At 42.9% G+C, this 19,103-nt stretch overlaps 2 protein-coding genes across 11 annotated transcripts in view; both read left to right on the top strand.

Moving 5' to 3' along the window:
* kif1b (kinesin family member 1B) overlaps positions 1 to 10,341 on the top strand; it is a 68,597-nt gene extending 58,256 nt beyond the window's left edge. For all 10 annotated transcript variants that reach the window (XM_042097024.1, XM_042097025.1, XM_042097026.1 and 7 more), the window contains 11 exons: positions 1,721 to 1,835; positions 2,071 to 2,204; positions 2,307 to 2,368; positions 2,707 to 2,852; positions 5,452 to 5,694; positions 5,846 to 5,917; positions 6,107 to 6,228; positions 6,532 to 6,684; positions 6,854 to 7,046; positions 7,246 to 7,364; positions 7,586 to 10,341. In XM_042097024.1, the coding sequence (XP_041952958.1) occupies positions 1,721 to 1,835; positions 2,071 to 2,204; positions 2,307 to 2,368; positions 2,707 to 2,852; positions 5,452 to 5,694; positions 5,846 to 5,917; positions 6,107 to 6,228; positions 6,532 to 6,684; positions 6,854 to 7,046; positions 7,246 to 7,364; positions 7,586 to 7,628 (1,402 nt within the window). In that variant the 3' untranslated portion in view covers positions 7,629 to 10,341. The remainder of the gene's footprint in view (positions 1 to 1,720; positions 1,836 to 2,070; positions 2,205 to 2,306; positions 2,369 to 2,706; positions 2,853 to 5,451; positions 5,695 to 5,845; positions 5,918 to 6,106; positions 6,229 to 6,531; positions 6,685 to 6,853; positions 7,047 to 7,245; positions 7,365 to 7,585) is intronic.
* A 1,711-nt stretch (positions 10,342 to 12,052) lies between these two features.
* pgd (phosphogluconate dehydrogenase) lies at positions 12,053 to 19,103 on the top strand. Its single transcript, XM_042097045.1, has 13 exons — positions 12,053 to 12,203; positions 12,981 to 13,056; positions 13,188 to 13,367; positions 13,458 to 13,523; positions 13,622 to 13,740; positions 13,914 to 13,983; positions 14,077 to 14,211; positions 14,387 to 14,576; positions 16,299 to 16,429; positions 16,566 to 16,699; positions 17,415 to 17,514; positions 17,898 to 18,020; positions 18,444 to 19,103. The coding sequence occupies exons 1-13, from the start codon at positions 12,109 to 12,111 to the stop codon at positions 18,561 to 18,563; spliced, it is 1,539 nt and encodes a 512-aa protein (XP_041952979.1). The 5' UTR covers positions 12,053 to 12,108; the 3' UTR covers positions 18,564 to 19,103.

Here is a 19,103-nt window from a genome sequence, read left to right as displayed (position 1 = left end):
GGTTAATTTGAAACAGATGAAGTCATATATTTCTATTTCTATTTTTAGTAGCGCTTGTGATTATGATTAAGATTAGGACATTTTGTAGTGAGGCGGAGACATATTTATATCATCGTGACGGTGGTCCAGAAGGAACAGCACAGCAAAGGTCCTCAGACAAGAGAGACACCTGGTGGTCAAAAACCAAATTGAACATCCATTTTTTTTCTGACGTTGTTTATCATGTAGCCAATGCATCATCATCCATGTGCTTGTCTTGTGTTTTGCCTTTTTTCTTGTGTCTCGCTTATGCATTATTGCATCGTATGATGTTTTGTTTTTATCTATTTAATTTGATGCAATTATTTGCTTTATTTAACATTTTCTGTTGCCTGACGTGTCTGCTTTTCTTCCTTTCTTTTCCTTTCTGTTTCTTGCTGCGGCTGGACTCTTGTTTTTGCTCAGGCTCTGTATTGATAAGGATATTCCTAGGTATTTGTGACATAAAGAACTTTCTACACAAAGTCCTTTATGCTCCTTCCCAGACCTGATAGTCGTACTAGATGTTTTGTGTAGTTAACCTCTTTTAAAATGGCAGCTGTCCCTTTGTGTTGCAACCATGTCCTTTTGCAGTGTTGGTCACTGTCCGTTCAAATGCTTTTGCCAAGATTGGCAATCATATAAGTGGAATACTGTGCCATTAACACTGATGTAGCCATTTTTTCACAATCAGTAGTTTATCATATATTAGCTGATAATTTGTGCTTGGTAATAAGTGATATGTCTGCATTGTAAATCAGTTGTCTGATTGGTTCTCTGTTGGTGCTGAGACATTCTGGACATGCTCAGTAAGGGGTGAAGGGATGGGGGGTGGGGTGGGCTGGCTGGCTGACTGACTGACTGATTGAGGATGAGTCATCAGCACAGAATCCATCACTTTCACCTTTAGTTGTAGACAGATGCAGATGCTCTCTGCATGTCTGATCAGTCAGTCACAGACCACACACACACACACACACACACACACACACACACACACACACACACACTCAGGTGCACAGTCACTTATTTAAAACCTGTCAGTGTCTGTTTTTGACAGTTACAGATTTCATTGTTGCTTTCTCTCTCATGTTCCATTTTAGACTACAGTCCATTCCCTTTCTCCCACACCCATATGATTACCCAAAATGACTCTCAGCATTACAGCTTAATGACTTTGCTGGGTGTGTGGCTTCTCTTAGAATGTTAATGTGCTATAATGGTCACGTTGACTAGAAGCCAAGGAGGGGCAGTGGCATATCTCTGCTAGTCCTGTTTAGTGATAATAGGCTCACTCGTGTAGCAATAAATTGAAGAAGTGAAGACTCTTTCAAAAGAGAGGTTTTGTAAAAAAAGGAAATGGCTTCCTTTTTCTCGAGTATTTGTGCTTAAACCTCACAGGCTTCCTTGATGAAACGGCCTCATGAAACGGCCAGCAGGCAACTAAACGCCACTGACTGTGGCACTCTTGATGCCTCTGAAGTACCAATCATTGCCCTCACCATTAGTACCCTTTGCTGTTCTCAGTGTTTTTAGTCCTTTTAAAACACTGTTTACAGTGATGTTGTTTCAAGAAACATTCAGACAAACATTGATAATCAGATGCACTAACCCAAAGACTTGTGGAGCAGACTATCCCCCCCAAAAAATCAAGATCCATGTCTAGACAAAATAATCTGAATGTTTCTTCTGTGGTCTCCAGAACCTTCTACCGCTTTGAGGCCGTGTGGGACAGCTCTCTGCACAACTCTCTCCTGCTCAACCGTGTGACTCCATACGGAGAGAAGATCTACATGACCTTGTCTGCATACCTGGAGGTCAGCTTCCTGTTCCATGGGCCCATCACATCTACACACATTAGATAAAAACTTAAATCAACCATGCAATAACTGAACAGCTTCTTGTGGGTCTTATAAAATGCAGTATCAATCAGTTGTTGTTGTACGGCCTTGCATCTGGTTTTCCCTCCTCATTGTGATCCCATACCTTCATGCTTCTTTCTCAGATACACTTCTTCATGTGTGTGCTAATAAAGTATGCTGCCTCCCACAGCTTGACCACTGCATCCAGCCCGCCATCATTACCAAAGACATCTGCATGGTGTTCTACTCCAGAGACGCCAAAATCTCCCCTCCCCGCTCGCTGCGGAACCTCTTTGGCACAGGCTACTCCAAGACTCCCGACTGGTAAACGAATCAATATCAACAGAGATCCACTGTATTTTTTCTGCACTATACAGTCCAAGCCCAAAGCCTCACCCCCCTCCCCTCTCTTTTTCTCTCCCACAGCAACAGAGTGACTGGTATCTACGAGCTGAGCTTGTGCAAGATGTCTGACACAGGAAGTCCAGGTAAGATCCCTGGCCACTAGTGGGTTATTAAGAGCGGTTCACACAAAGAACGATATCCATAACGATAAAGCAAAAAAGTATCGCTCTAGCTTATGAAAATGTGCACACATAAACTTTAAAGACAACATGAAAAACAATATTGTTGGGGATCATTGTGAGGGCAATTTTGAGAATGATAAATAGCTGACAGCCAATCAAAATCTATCAAACTTTAGACATTCATCAGCACAAGGAAAGACTTTCCTTATGGTTTGTCAGTGTGAACGCTCATTCATTTCCTCAATAGGTGTAATTAATCCTGAAATTAATCGTCATGTGTATGTAATATTCTACCGTAGGCATGCAGCGAAGGAGACGGAAGGTTCTGGACACCTCGGTGGCGTATGTGCGTGGGGAGGAGAACCTGGCGGGCTGGAGGCCTCGGGGGGACAGCCTGATCCTGGAACACCAGTGGGAACTAGAGAAGCTGGAACAGCTGCATGAGGTCAGAGGTCACACGCACTATATCATCCAGTGTTCATAACGTCTCTCTTTGAAACTCTCCTGCTCTCTAATGCAGTGTTTCCCAAACTTTTTTTCTGGGGACCCACTTTTTAAAAATGACAGACCATCGCGACCCATTCACTTCAGAGCAAATAATAGCGCCTACTAGGTCTGGCCTACTACCACTACAATTACAGGGATTGGTGATGCAGTTCCTCAGTTTCCCACAATTCTGCAATCTCAATTACACATGAAACTACGGTGGCGCATTGCATTCACATGACAAAAAAAAACAAAATCAGGTTATCTCATAATTACGAGATAGTATCTCATAATTGACATATTATCTCATAATTACGAGATAATTATCTCAACGAGATAATTATCTCATAATTACGAGATAATTATGATGACACATTTCCAATTCTGTGTGTGGCAATGACATGGTCTAGCTAGCTACATTAGAGAAGATAGACCTAACAGCATCCCAAGAGAAAGTCTGAATCTGAAGTTCCTTTCAAACCTTTAGTTAGGATTCACTGTAAAACTAAGCAGACCAACAGAGTACATCTCAGTTAATTCCTTCGATGTTTTGTTTTAGAGCAATCATTTAGACTAGCATTTCAAGTTACAGAATAGAAACCAATGTGTTAGCTTATGGCTAATCTTTATGAGAAATCCCATAGAGATGCTAACGGTTAGCATAATCGATAAAAGTAGATATTTAGAGCCAACTTCAGTCCATTTACGAAAGGGTTACATAAGACGAGTTTTCTCTCAATATAATACGTGTAGGAAAATATGTGACTGTTTAACTCATCAATGCCACTTGAACAAGTAGCCTAGCTGCACAAAATAAACTATAGGCCTAAATAACTATCTCATAATTATGAGAGAACCTGTTTTTTTTTTTTTTTTTGTGATGTGAATGTTTCATACGGTGGCGCATTGCAATGTTAAATATTTTCAAAGCTGTAAAAAAGTTTTGTACAAACACACAACCTCAGCTTTTTCTCATCCTGCTTTGAGCACAGTTGTGTTGCATTTTGAGCATCATCAGTGTGTAAAGTTGGAAATGACTACCGAAAAGATACGCCTGTCACGGTATATTGTGACCGGCTGTGTTGTAAGAATGGAACTATAGGCTTTTGCGCAATAGCCTAAAGATAATGCGCCTTTATTGTATTGTTATTGTAGTTCACGAGGTGGAAAACGAGAGGAAATAATAGCGTTTAATAGCGTTGCTGTAGTGTGTTTTAAATCCGAAATATTAAGGAATGTGAGGAGGTTGCTATTAACTTTAAAGAGTGCATCTACAATCGAAAATATCTACAGCCTATTACGCAAATTGAATAGTCATGTCTGGTATATGCATGTCTGCTTTAGTTGACAGCACGGTAACTAGATTTTAATCAGTCAAGATGAAGAGCTGGTGTCCGTTAATGTTTGTGCAAAAAGGCTGATTCATGTCCCTTGCATTTTGCAACTGCGAGGTCCATGGCAGGCGCCCCACAGAAATGTTTCATTTTGCGAGTGAGATGTCCACGCTGTCCCCTCTGCGACGCGTTCGCCCCCCAGTTTCAGAGCTATTCTAAATGCAAAATTGCACATAGGGCCGTGACTGTAGTTAACAAACTAGATCCTAATAGAAAACTTTCCTGCTAAATGGTATAAGTTAGGCCTATTACACAACATAAATTGTGCTGGCGACCCAAATAGAATCTCCTGAGACCCACCCGTGGGTCGCGACCCAGTCTTTGGGAACCAATGCTCTAATGCACACGCGCGCACACACACACACACACACACCATATCACCCACTATTCATAATGTCTCTCTTTGAAACTCTCCTGCTCTCTAATGCACACACACACACACACACACACACACGCCAACACTATTCATAAAGTCTCTCTTTGACTCTCTCCCACCCTCTAATAGACACATACACACACATACATGCATCTCTTAAATGTACACTATGCAAGATGTTGTGCAAGCATGCAGCATAGACGTAGCGAGTCGTGCAACTTCAAGAACGGCGGCCCGACAAATCTCGCGAGAGACATTACCTTGTCAGTAGATATATCTCTTTGGAGATAGTTTTTGCCTGTTGTTAATCCTTCACTTCCACAACAAAAGCATTTTCATTTTGTACAGGGGGGATAAGTCAAGAGAAGTTTGATATTTACTACAGCAGAGTAAAATATAAATATATCGTGACTAGAGGGAGCTCAGTTTAAAGTAAATATACCCAAACCTGCATAGTGTACCTTTAAAACACACAGTGAATGTAATTGGCTACTGCAGAAACCATTGTCAATCAGTCCAGAGAATATTTGTCAAAACTGAGTGTAGCACACATAACTGTGCACACACATACGAATATCTATGTAAAACTTTTCACATTCTTTACACTTGTCACTCACAGAAACTAGTGTCAACCAGTCTGGAGTATTCTGTTCGACAATATGGCACCATGCAAGACAATAATAATTCTTTCCATTGGCTGTACTGTGCTTAAAACCATATACAATCTTCTATCATTCACACCCCTCGTCCATGCTCCTGCCCCGCCCCCTGGTGTTCTGTGTGTGCAGGTGGAGAAGACGCGTCACCTGCTGCTCCTGCGTGAGAAGCTAGCTGAGACGGCGCCCCACAAGTCGCTGAGCGAGTCACTGTCGCCCAGCATGAGCAGTGGCACCCTCAGCACATCCACCAGCATCTCCTCGCAGATCTCCAGCACCACCTTCGAGAGCGCCATTACACCCAGCGAGAGCAGTGGCTACGACTCGGCCGACATCGAGAGCCTGGTGGACCGGGAGAAAGAGCTGGCCACCAAGGTAGGGGACAGAGAAGACTCTTGCTTTTTTTAAATGTTGTTGTTGTATCACATTGACAGAGATGAATGAATTCTTGTAGAATAACGTGTACATAATAGAATGGGCTAGAATCTTGTCAGTAATGTCTTGACATGTATCAATCTTATTATAGTGCCTGCGTCTCATGACCCACACCTTCAACAGTGAGTACAACCAGGTGTGCAACAGCATCAGTGACTGCAAGGTATGTTAGAACGTCCTCACAGCCAACACCACCATCAATCCTAGTCAGCATCACCTATCCTGATTAAGACTTATTCTCTTGCTGTATGTCTCTTTTCTCCTGTCTCCATTTCCCCTTCCCACACTCTTCTGTCCTCCTCTTCTACCTCCCTCTCTCTCTTGCCCCTGCGGTCTGCCTCCCCTCTGCCAGCTCTCGGACATCTCCCCCATGGGTCGTGACCCCTCGGTCACCAGCTTCAGCAGTGCCACCCTCACCCCCTCCTCCACTTGCCCCTCGCTGTCCGAGTCTCGCTGCAGCTCCACGGATCAAAAGTAAGCAGCCTTTCCCTGCACGTACAACACACACACCCACAGACCTGCCACCGATTACCACTTGCTTAAGCCCTCAGACCAATGAGTGTCTATTTCTGAGAGTGACATTCTACTTTATTTAAAGGAGGCTCAGGCAGCTGACTTCATTTAAAGTTGCTTAAAGTAACATACACAGAACAGAACAAAATTCCATATTGTCACATTGTGATTTCATGAGTGTTTTGCATATCATCTGAAAACAAACACCAGACTAGAGCACAGCGTCTGACAGTGTCCTACTCTCTTCCCTTCCTGCTTTGCCAGGACTCCGGAGAACAACTCCCGCGCTTCCAGCCCTGGCTGCTCCGACTATGAGAACTTCCCCATGGTGCCCACCCTGGAGACGTCCTACCTGGCCCGCGCCGGCAAGCATGAGTTCCTCAACCTGGTACCCAACATAGAGGAGATGAGGCCTGGGTAAGCAATCCGCTAATGTGGCAGAGCATATTTCCTTTCAAAATTGTGTATCTGTGTATAATTATTGAACCATCCATAGCTCACAGGGTAGAGTCTGATGTTATCTAGCTGAGAATGCTGAAAACATTTGAGTCTTCCTAAATGTTTTCTGGCAACTTTCTCCACTCAGGGCGGTGGTGTCCAAGAAGGGATTCCTGAGCTTCATGGAGCCGCGCTCCAACTCGTGGGTGAAGCACTTTGTGGTGGTGCGCCGGCCCTACGTCTTTATCTACAACAGTGACAAGGACCCCGTGGAGAGGGGAGTGCTCAACCTGTCCACGGCCCAAGTGGAATACAGCGAAGACCAGCAGGCCATGCTGAAGGTGAGAACAGGACCCCACAACTGACCTCGTCACCCAGTGGCTATTATTCACTCCAAACTGATCAAGTCATCAAGTCTTTCTTTCATTTGTCGTATCTGCTGTGTTCATGGACTCTAGGAAAAAATGTCTGTGATCTCAAAACATTTTTTTTTTGTCCTCTAATAACAGTACATTTTGTTTTTCACATCCTGTTCTGCAGACTCCCAACACATTTGCCGTGTGCACCAAGCATAGAGGGATCCTGTTACAAGCCAACAACGACAAAGACATGAACGACTGGCTCTATGCCTTCAACCCACTGCTGGCAGGAACAATAAGGTAAACGCTTCCCTAAGTGACTGAATGAAGAACAATGAGATAACTATTCAGTGGCACAGGTGTTGTGGCTGCTTTTGGACATGATCTTACAAAGCCTGGTCTCAAACACCATAAGGAAAGAAGATACTAATAGGGCGATATGGGAATAGGTTTGCAGATTGTGTATGATTTATGTATCATGGATTCATTTTTGTTTTGTTTTGTTTTGTTTCTTCTTCTAGGTCAAAGTTGGCGAGGAGGCGTTCTGGCTTGATGAAGAACTAACAGGCCTCCTCTTACTCTGGCTGGCCTTTGAACATAACAAGTGTTAACACTTATTAATCTTTGTGATTATTGACGTTTTTTTTTTCTCTCTCTTGTACGTTGACCTGTGGCTTAAGTCTCTACTCCAGCAAATGAACTTTATTTTTAAGTTCCAAAATAACCTGCTTCGTCCTCCTCCTCTCCCCCTCTTCACTCTTCTCCCTCCTCTCTCGATTTCTCTCTGCCCTGCCTTCCGTGTTTTCATTTAGATTTGTCCCTGACCCCTCCCTCTTGTTTTGGCCCTGTTACATTATTTGTCATAACAGGAAAAGAAACCTTCTAGCTAGTAGCATGTTGTAGTAGTCTATTTGTGTGTGCACGGTTCTTAAGAACAGACTTTCTCTTTGCTCTTGTTTTTTTTATTCATCTGTAGAGATCGTCCTCATCAGTGTTATCCGTCAGGCAGAAACCCTCGTCTGGCAGCATGAAAACAGCCGCAGTGCTCAGGGGAAGACTTAGGTTTGCTGACTAAAAAAAAAAATCTGAAGGGCACTATCAGTACCCGCCAACACCCTCACTCATTATTGATGAGAAGTCTGAAGGAGAAAACAATTAAGTAATTATAATAACAATAGTATAAGGAAAATAAGAGGGAGGGAATCCGCTCGCCCCTATGTAAAATGGAGTGTTGGTGCATGAAATGTTGCTGCTAGTGATATTGAGTAAACCTCATGGAGTCTAGCTTTTACATCAATAGATCATCTAAATTGACGCGCTGAATTAGGAGATCTAAAGGGGCCTCTATCTTTCTCGCCAATGTTACTGCAACATTAAACTTGCTATGCTATACAAGCCTCCCCCGGTGGCATAGGTAGCTACCTGATCCTCTCTCCCTAGTTTGTGTACATATTAGGGGAAAGGGGCACCGCAGAGTGTTTCAGAGGGACAGCAGGTTTGTATGTTCATCATTGTCGCATCCACTTTTCCCAGACGTCATTGAACAGACTCCCTCTACCCCAGTGCAATTGAGCTCCCAACCCCCCCACCCCCACCCCTCCCCCTGCCCCCAAAGCCAGGTTATCAGCGGTGCGCTCAACATCGTAGACATTCAACTTGCATTAGATAGCGAAACACAAACGTACAGAAGAACAAAGAGGAAAAGACTGTGAAGGGAATGTCATTTGTACATACTTTTCAGGATTACTGTGCTTTAACCACTACTTATAAAGACCTGACATTCCTTTTGCACTTACGCGTTTTTTTCCTTATCATGGAATATTACTGATGGCGAAAAAGTTGGGATCAAAGTAGCTCATCCAGTGGCAGAAATATGACTTGACACCCCGAGTTGTTGATGATAGTGGGAGAACTTCTCAAAATATCTCAGACACCAGGGATTTAAGGACCTGGCAACTTAACATGTGCTTGTTATTTCATTGAACATCATATTAACCTTGTAGTCAGGATCTGAGAGATTCCCTGTTGACCTGTGGTATTCTCAGGTCCTAGTTAACCCCAAGTCCTAATCCCCTAGTCTGGGTACTGTACCAGGGGCATCAGGCCAGATTTCCAGATTTCCTTTAGAATATACAGTACACGACAGACCAGATGACTTAACAGCAAATTCCTTGATTTATAAGCATTCTTGAAACTTATCCTTGTATTTCCTTATTGTACTCATACTGTTAATTTATTTTTTTATTAACACCGTTGTTTTATACTACCCACTCATTCATTCAAGTAATCTGCAATGAAAGAAAAAAAAACTTGTGAGAAGGGCATTTTCGTTCCTTTTTATCCAGTGATATTTAATGTTGTTTTGCACATTTAAAATGCTCATTTACCAAGCATAATGAAATAGTAGATGTTCAGGTGGTCTCCGCACTGTCTGGTTAGAAAAAAATGGGATTTCTTTTGAAGTCGCTAATGCAAGAAGCTAATGCTTAACTCTACTGTAGAGTGTCTAGTGTGGCGGAGTGGAGTGGAGACAACAAAAGGGATGACCAAAATGCTCTGAGCTTATTTTACTATTTTTTTCTCTGAAAATCCTTGCTCTGAGTGCCATGTGGATCCAGCACCTGAAGCTGAATTTGTAGTTTTTATGTGGTTTGTCTTTATTCTGTGCCACATGAGAGATGGTTTTTGTGAGGGGCACAGACGGAGGTTGCAGCAGGACTCTGGCCAGCCAACCAGTAGGACCTGCATTTCAAACCTGACTGTCCTGATTGTATGGATATCTAAAGGCACCATCTCTTCAACTGGCCACACAATTCAGCCGCAATTTACCCTGTAAAAATCAGGGGGATTGATATGCATTGAATCATTGAATCTTTTGCAGTTGTACATTCACAAAGACATTTTATACAGAACAAAGATGAAAACAGCTGTTGGTTTTGACCATGGGTTGACCAGCCTAATGGCTCACCAAGCTGTTGGATTTATTTAACATCTGTGGAAAGTGTTTGCACTGAAAATAAATTTTCTCTCAAATTGCATACATTTTAAGGTGAAACACTGTTCATGTGGCACCGAAGCAAATCTATGACGAGCATGATCTTTGAGAACAGTTTGAAAAAGCACCAGAGCAAAGAATTTCAAGGGTTTTGAATGGCTTGGGTTACTAATGTGTAGTGGACATTTCATTGACTGTATTTATTGTTTTGCATTGTATATATTAGTTTGCAGCTCTTTGCACATAATAAATGGTTCTAACTAACGGATCAAATCAAACCTGCACTTGGTTTCAGTTGTTTCTCACAGACGGTGTGGTTGAATGGGAAGGGGTGAGAGTGGTAGCGTGCTGTGTGACCGGTTTAGCCCGTTCACGTGGGTTCTGAATGTACTTTAAGCGTTGACCAACTCACAACATGGAGTGGCATAAGCTATGATGGCACCCCAGAAATGGATCTCTTCAGGAAATGTTAGGCTTTTTTTATTATTTGAGTGCTTCCTGTCACTGAGGCCTATGTTTTAAACCAAACAGTTGAGTTTTTTATTTTTACCATTCAACAGTACAACACCTTGCTAGATTTTATTTTATTATTGCTGGGCCGTATTAGAAAGGTTTTACAGGGAGTGCTACTTTGTTAGATTTAAAAAAAAAACTAATATCAGGGAGTAATAACGTATGAAGATTATATCAGACTTTGCCTAACTGTACACATCAGCAGCTTTATATCATTGCTTTCTTGTCTCATCTGTCACAATGCTTCCCATATTGCCTTTGGAAAGTTAAAGTAGCAGAAAAGCATCCTTTTCCCCTTCAGAAAAATCATTTAGGACAAAAAGAAAAAAAAATACATAAATAAAATCGTACTTTCCCACTGACTTTGAGGCAAACAGGATAAAATGTAAGACGTTAACATTGTACATTATTTGTCAGATTGGCTTCATTTTCAGACTTATTTTGTAAATATATCCTACATGTTGTTTGGAGCTTGAATTAAAGTGTAAATATGTCTCCTGTATTTGTAATAATTATAATCCATTTGCTGTATAGCTTAGACGTGTGATGCAGATATCTTAATTCTGTGTATGGTAATCTTGCACCATTGAACTGTTTAGTGAATGAGGTAACAATAAAAGTACAACCAGTGCATTGGCAGAATAATAAACAAAGTTGTTCTTGTCTCATTATTCAAAACACTCTTGGGCTGAAACAATTAAGCTTTCCTTTTTCTTTTAGGAAAACATATAGAAAGTAAAGAAAAATCCGCACACTCAAGTCTTTGCAAACAAGTTTTTTTACTCTATGTGCAAGCTTTCGGTCAGATGACCTTCTTCAGGCAGAGTAAAAACACATGTGAAAAACGAATCAGATTTTTCTTTACTTTTTATTGAGTTACTTGTTAATCCAGCACCTCAACAGATGAGCGGTGATTTTTTTGACCTTTTTAGGAAAACATAGACCCTTTCAAGAGAGTTCCATTATCAGCATCATAGTTGGCCCCATAAGGCTTCCGTTATAACATTCCGTATGTTATCTTAATGCAGAGGAAGTAGATTAGGAACCAAATAGAACGTTCAAGCATTGTTTTTGTTTTTATTGTTGAAAGGGGCTACATTAGGATAAATTGGAGAGGGGGACTATGAGCAATGTGGGTTGATGCATATTTTTTGAGTATCACCAACCCACATTTGTTTATGTGTAAGAAAGACACTAATAACTAATTTTAACTAATAGTCCATCAATTAGGGCATTGAACCATTGACCTATTTCATATCAATGGTCCTACAAGAGAAGTTCACATCAGTTCACAAGTAGGTCTTAATCTATATGGCCTAGGTTTGATGGGTGGATACAGCTGGAACAATATTGAGAGGCCATTGACCAATGAGATTTTTCAGTCGTCTGCTCAGCATGCCTGAACCAATGAGACAACGAAAAGAGACTGAGGCTGTTATGCGTCATGTGACAGCTAGGTCTCTCTTGTTGCGCTTGCATGGATGTGGGATGGGATGTTCTTGCTAGCCACACCACAGACGTGCATTGGTGCTCTGAATGAGGAAGTACGGAAAGGAGGGTGTATTACAAGTAGCTAGATCCGTGTGGGATAGTATCACTTCAAGACGGAACCCATCAGCAACCATGGCACAGTAAGTATGCTGTCTTTGGTTGCAATGTGATTTTTTTGTCATATATTAACGTATGGCATATGCAACCATGTTCTTTTCAATAATCACACTGACAGCAGTAGTTAGTGAAATGCCAGCTAACATTAACGGAGTTTGGCTAACATCAAGCGAGTTGATTGTAAGCTAGCCTTCAGGCTAACTTACTTAACGAGCTTACTAAAGCAGACTATTTTGAAATAGCTACACGTGAATTTACGTTGTGTTACCCGTTTTGCGCAATTTTCATTTGTCATAAAATAAACCTTGCCGGCAAAATGTAGGTTAAATGTGCAAATCGGATACTCAGCCACATTTCCGAACGAGATCATGCGATATGACTTCAAAACGTGACAGAGCGCATCTTTGGGGCCAGAGTAGGTTTTTATATGTTGATATCCTTGTCGGAATGGAACAATAGCTTCTACCTTTCAGAAGCTTCCTGAAATGCATTGGGTAAAAATATGTGAAGTGTAGAGGGAAGACATATTGATAATAAATATAATATATTAACAAACCTATTGATGTTGGTGATGGATATATTTGCAAATGTCTAATATGTTAAGATGTTGGAGCTCATCCATGATTAAAACCCGCTGTCGTTTAGCCTGGGTCTTGTCTGACCATTCCATTTATATTCATCGTGCCAATAATAATGATGAGCAAGCATGACAAAGTAGTTGCGATAGTTGTAGGTTAACTTTCCTACTTTGCTGACAGTTGTGTTTGCTGGAAGTTAATGCATGTTTGTTGCTTTCACAGGGCAGATATTGCTTTGATTGGCCTGGCCGTAATGGGTCAGAATCTGATTCTGAATATGAATGACCATGGTTTTGTGGTAAGTGAAGAGGCAAAGCTATATTGCCAACAAGTGTCCCAAGTCGCATCATATTCAATCATGGTCATTCATTGAAAGTTGGCATGGCATTTTTTGGGACTATAGTCTTACTTATTATTGTCCTTGCTCAGGTCTGTGCATACAACAGGACGGTGTCCAAGGTACACGACTTCTTACAGAATGAGGCCAAAGGTACCAAGGTTATTGGTGCCGAGTCCCTGGAGGACATGGTGTCAAAACTGAAGACCCCACGCCGCATTGTCCTTCTGGTCAAGGCAGGCCAGGCTGTTGATGATTTCATTGACAAACTGGTAGGTGGTGCAGCTAGCAAGTGGCATCCAAAGCTGTAATGTTTGTACTGCTGATGATCCTCTGGTGACCTCATCATTCCCTCCTCACAGGTTCCTCTTCTGGAGGCTGGCGATATCATCATCGATGGGGGGAACTCTGAATACAGAGACACAACAGTGAGTTGACGACAACATTTAACGTGAAATTTTGAATATGTTAACCTCTTTCTTGCAAAGACGTGAGCAATTGTTTTGTGTTTTTTCTCGTGCTGTAGCGCCGTTGTCGGAGCCTCAAAGAGAAGAACCTGCTGTTTGTGGGCAGTGGAGTGAGTGGAGGGGAGGAGGGCGCTCGTTATGGACCATCGCTGATGCCAGGCGGCCACAAAGAGGCTTGGTGAGTACTAATATAATGACATCACGGACCAGACGGCTAATTACAATGTTGTTAATGAATGGTGTCCGGAAACCGCTGCAGAGAGCTGTAATTTAGTTAACTGTATGGACCAGTTGCCATATTTGTAGTAAGCAAAATATGTTTTCAAGCAATACGATTTTGTTTTTCTACAGGCCTCACATAAAAGATATCTTCCAGAGCATTGCTGCCAAAGTGGGAACAGGTGAACCTTGTTGTGACTGGGTAAGTACAGTAGTGATGAATCTCTAAGGGTTTCATATATTTAAGGCACAGGAGGGGGTTGTTAAATTGAACTCTTCTGTCACCATTGCATAGGTGGGAGATGAGGGAGCAGGGCATTTTGTTAAGATGGTCCACAATGGCATTGAGTATGGAGACATGCAGCTTATTTGTGAAGCCTACCACCTCATGAAGGACGTTCTGGGTATGGACCATGACGAGATGGCACAGGTAAGTCCCGCCTCGCATATCTTCCGCAATCTCAGCCTTTTGTATAGAATTACTTTCTGACTTCCTTGTTCCTTATTGTCTTACCCATAGCATTATTGCCTTTGTGTCATTGTGTAGTTCGTGTTTCTGCCACCTCATTCAAGATTGCGTCACAACTTGTGTCTCGCCCTCTCAGGTCTTTGATGACTGGAACAAGACAGAGCTGGACTCCTTCCTCATCGAGATCACGGCCAACATCTTCAAGTACAAGGATGCCGACGGAACCCACCTGCTGCCCAAAATCCGCGACAGCGCCGGGCAGAAGGGCACAGGGAAGTGGACCGCCATCTCAGCACTGGAGTACGGCACCCCCGTCACCCTCATAGGTATGGTGCCACTGCCCCAGACACCTAGTGCCAGGCTGTTTAGTGTAACCACTGCGGTGGCTCAGGATAGCCAGTGCGATTGGAACGTGATGAATGAGATGGCCGCCTCCCCCTAAGCAGATTGAGGGCTTTGCTGGTCACCACCTCATCCTGATGTGACATAAGTGGGATTTTCTGGACTCTCTCTTCTTGCGCCTTTGGCTTGTGCTGTGATGCTGGCAGTGTCATAAATGACCCTGGCTGTGATGTCAGTGATTAACACACAGTGTCCCTAAACAACAAAAGTGGACACACTGATACACTGATCCACCTCCCTAAGGATGTCTGCCCCAGCTGATAATGTTACTCCTGACCTATGCCAACTTTTAGCTGTAAATCATTCCTCTAAGACCCCTTTCATGCCCTGAAAACTTAAAAGTATGAAACTTTAAGAGATCTCCTGACCTGTGCATATGTGCAATTATATGAATAGGTATGCTGTGTTAACTGGCACCCGGCTTACATTAGTAGTGCATGAGAGTGACCCCTCTACAGGGTCTTCTGCTATGCAGCACTATATGCTGGAAAACAAAAGGCTGCATTGTGCTTAGAATGCCAGGCTGCAGAGAGGGTCTGTTTGTGGCAGAGTGAGAGAGAGAGAAAGAGAGAGTGAGAGAGAGTGAGCGAGAGTGAGAGAGAGTGAGAGAGAGAGGGCAGAAAGCGAGCAGGCAGGCGGGGACTGTGTGTGTGTGTGTGTGTGTGTGTGTGTGTGTGTGTGTGTGGCGTTCAGTAGGTTGCATTCCTGGGAGAGATAGGTGCTTAGTTCATGGTGACTGGGTGTTTTCTCTCTCTCGCTGTTTCTTTCTCTACACTCAGCCTGATGGTCCCTTATTCATTCCCACTTTAACTTTGCATCATTTTGGCATTACTGTGTTGGGACTGTTTTTGCTGTGTCATGCTTACTGGCTTTTCCTTCACTTATAGATTAAGACCTCCATTGCTTTGTTTAACTGTGGCTCACCCATTTCTTTACAATGGCCTGAGAAGTAGTGCTTAGTCACTGGTAACCTTAATCTTGTTGGCTCCTGAGCGGCAGTGACGGCGTTTGTCATCTTGTGAAACGTTGATTAAATATTGAAGCCCATGTGTGCTGATGGTGAAGCAACCCCTTAATGTCATCTTAATGTTGAAATGTCCACAGACTGGGTCATCAGTCCAGCTGTCCTCAGTAATTTCCCAAGGTTATGAAGAAGTTGAAACAATACAAGGCCAAGTCCCTGAGTATGATGTTTACTCTGGTACTGAAGGGTAGTATCTGGTCACAGAGGCACGGCCTATAGCCCCTCTCACAAAAGACATGGTCATCGATGAATGGACTGATGCAATCATATTGTTTGTGGCATTGTGGGCTATTGTTTATGTCCCTGACTGTTTATGTCCCTGCCTGAATGTTTACTTGCACAGTGGCCACCCATGCTCTGAAATGAGCCCTGGGGCTCAGTTAATAACAAAAGATGACCTTTGAGAATATGTCATATAATACGTCATATATACGGGCTTCAATGGCCTGCAGAGCAAATCCCAAATTTTCCGAAAGGTTGTATGGGTATTCCCAGGCTTAAAAAAAAATACAGATATTCAGAGAATAAAGAGGGTTACTTAACACTGAACTCTGCTTTTTCAGATTGAGAGTGTTGCCACATTCTGAGCTGACTGAGTTTTTTTCTGTGTGTGTCCCAACAGGAGAAGCTGTCTTCGCCAGATGTCTGTCCTCTCTGAAGGATGAGCGAGTGGTGGCCAGCAAGAGCCTCTCAGGGCCCCCTGCGTCCACATTCAGTGGGAACAAAGCACAGTTCCTGGAGGACATCAGGAAGGTACTGAAGGACTCAGATTTGGCCTGTTTCCCCTTTCCCTTTAAGGTCTTATATTTTTTTAACATTTTCTGGGCTGTGTTGATCTGAAAGTATGTGTGTGTGTGTGTGTGTGTGTGTGTGTGTGTGTGTTCCTCAGGCCCTTTACGCCTCCAAGATCATCTCGTACGCTCAGGGCTTCATGCTCCTCCGGCAGGCGGCCAAAGAGTTTGGCTGGTCCCTGAACTACGGTGCCATCGCCCTAATGTGGCGAGGGGGCTGCATCATCCGCAGGTGGGCAAAACAGCACAACCCTGTCCACACACATACTTACAACTCCGACTCTCAGAGCCTGTGAGGTCCATCGGAAGAGAGACATGTGGTCATTCAGTAAATCACATGCAGCCATGAGAAAGGCACACTGACTCGGCAGACGGCTCCACACCTGACAGACATGGTGCAAGTTAATGACTTACTGAGAGTGAATGGAGGACATAGACATACTTCTGATTGATAGCTCATCAGAAATACAATAAGTATTGTAAGTATTTATTCAGTATATGCAAAATATTGTTGCTAGTTATTATTATCTTGTAATAACCAATGTATTTTTCTATGTACTTTGGTTTAGTCTTTTTTTTTTTTTACAAATATGAGTGAATAGAGCAACTTTGTAGCTGTGAGGAAATGAAGTGAGAATTTACTGACACAGTGACACAATGAGGGAATATTTGATTTGGCCTTCCTGTTCTGGTGTGATGCAATGTAGTAGGAGGCCTACATGAGGAAGTAAGAAGAGGCATGTCTAGAAAAGTCATAGGCAGAGAAGAATGTGGAAGTGCTGGCTTTTTTGTTACAACATGAGAAAGTGTCCCTCAGTCTTCTGCCCACGGTGCCCTTGGTGTCTGTGAGAGAAAACGACAGAAAACAGAATGCCATTCACACAGTGTTCCTCCATCTGTACACTCGGACTCCTCTAAATCTGCAGTTCTCTTGTTTTTGTCTCCAGTGTGTTCCTGGGTAAAATCAAAGAGGCCTTTGACCGGGACTCGGAGTTGCAGAATTTGCTTCTGGACACCTTCTTCAGTAATGCGGTGCAGGAGTGCCAGGTAAAGAAGGGGAAGCAGCCCAACCCTCACTATAAATACCACCAGTCCACTCACCCGATCAGCACTTGGCAGCTGCCACTGTAAATACAGAGACTGACTGTCCTTACTGTGAAGAAGTCTGTTCAGACTTGTACCTGTAGTAACTAATCGTTGGGACTGTAAATTGGTTGACCTTACGTTTGACATTCTTTGAGTGGTGACTTCTCAGTGAAAATATGAAAAAATAATTGTTGAATTTCATTTCAGTGTTGAATTAAGTGTAGCCTGCAATACATATGTTGTTGAACACTTGAGAATGTTCTGAAAGGGATGAGTTTGATGTTCCCATTTTCATTTTGTGTGTGTGTGTGTGTGTGTGTGTGTGTGTGTGTGTGATGGTGCAGGAGTCCTGGCGTCGCGCTGTAAGCACCGGAGTGCAGCGGGGAATCCCCATGCCCTGTTTCACCACAGCCCTGTCTTTCTATGATGGATACAGACACGACATGCTTCCAGCCAACCTCTTGCAGGTAAATCACGTAATACATACACATATGCATGCACACACACACACACACACACACACACACACACACACACACACACACACACACACACACAAAAGACAGATAAGGGCTAACACCAAAAAGCCCCTCTCACCATATGGCAGAGCGTGGGGCTTAGAAAGTGTCACATGATCAGTTAGTCATAACTGGTGATGGTGTTTTCTAAGGGGATGGGTCATTTGAGGGCATAGTAGTGAAATTCTTTAGTTGAAGGCAAGAGCCATAACCTTGTAGACAAAATTCTGAACAAACTACTATGCTGCTGAGTCAGTATTTGTTTTGTCTGTTGCTTACTTTGTGTGTGTGTCTGTGTCTGTGTCTGTGTGTGTGTGTGTGTGTGTGTGTGTGTGTGTGTGTGTGTGCGTGCGTATGTGCAAAACCCATTAGGCTCAGAGGGACTACTTTGGTGCCCACACCTACGAGCTGTTGTCCAACCCTGGGACCTACATTCACACCAACTGGACAGGCCACGGAGGAACCGTCTCCTCATCATCTTACAACGCCTAAAGGGGCCAAGAGTACTTAAACGGAGAAAGGAGTCAAAGAAAAAAATACAGCTTCCACTGAGGATCAGAGAGATGGCGCTAGGAATCTGACATTCCTACTCTTAAGGAACATGCTTCCAATGAGAATTCCACCATTTTATCCTTATCTGATTGACATTTCTTAAGGTGTGTTGATATTGATTCAGAAATCTATTTATGACCGAGTGGACAAAATCATAGTATGTACACGTGTGCAATGTAAACATTCCCCCTAACTCCTCAGTAGTGTAGCCAGACATAGATAGCTTTTGTAGGCCCTCCGTCACTGGAAAAACATGTGTTGGAAGTTCAGGGGGGTTTATTTGTGTGTTTGTGTGTGTGTTTGGGGGGCATTAAAGTGGACACACACACACACATACACATAAATACGCACACACATTTGTATCTGCTGACAGTCTATGTTGCTCCAATCATGTTTGCCCCAGAGTTCACAACGTTAACCCTGGATTACGGTTAACCATTGCACTGTATTAGGCTAAATAAAGACTTAAATCCCTTCTAA

The sequence above is a fragment of the Alosa sapidissima genome, chromosome 7 (assembly GCF_018492685.1).
Source record: "Alosa sapidissima isolate fAloSap1 chromosome 7, fAloSap1.pri, whole genome shotgun sequence".
NCBI classification, from domain to species: Eukaryota; Metazoa; Chordata; class Actinopteri; order Clupeiformes; family Clupeidae; genus Alosa; species Alosa sapidissima.
Note: the sequence above shows the minus strand (reverse complement) of the source record. Positions and strands in the feature narration are given on the sequence as shown.

Excerpts from the sequence above, each read along its gene's own strand:
- pgd (XM_042097045.1), top strand. The coding sequence starts at position 12,109 with ATGAGGAAGTACGGAAAGGAGGGTGTATTACAAGTAGCTAGATCCGTG. Across the intron at positions 13,368-13,457 it reads ATGATTTCATTGACAAACTG|GTTCCTCTTCTGGAGGCTGG; the intron begins GTAGGTGGTGCA and ends CCCTCCTCACAG. Across the intron at positions 17,515-17,897 it reads ATGCGGTGCAGGAGTGCCAG|GAGTCCTGGCGTCGCGCTGT; the intron begins GTAAAGAAGGGG and ends GTGATGGTGCAG.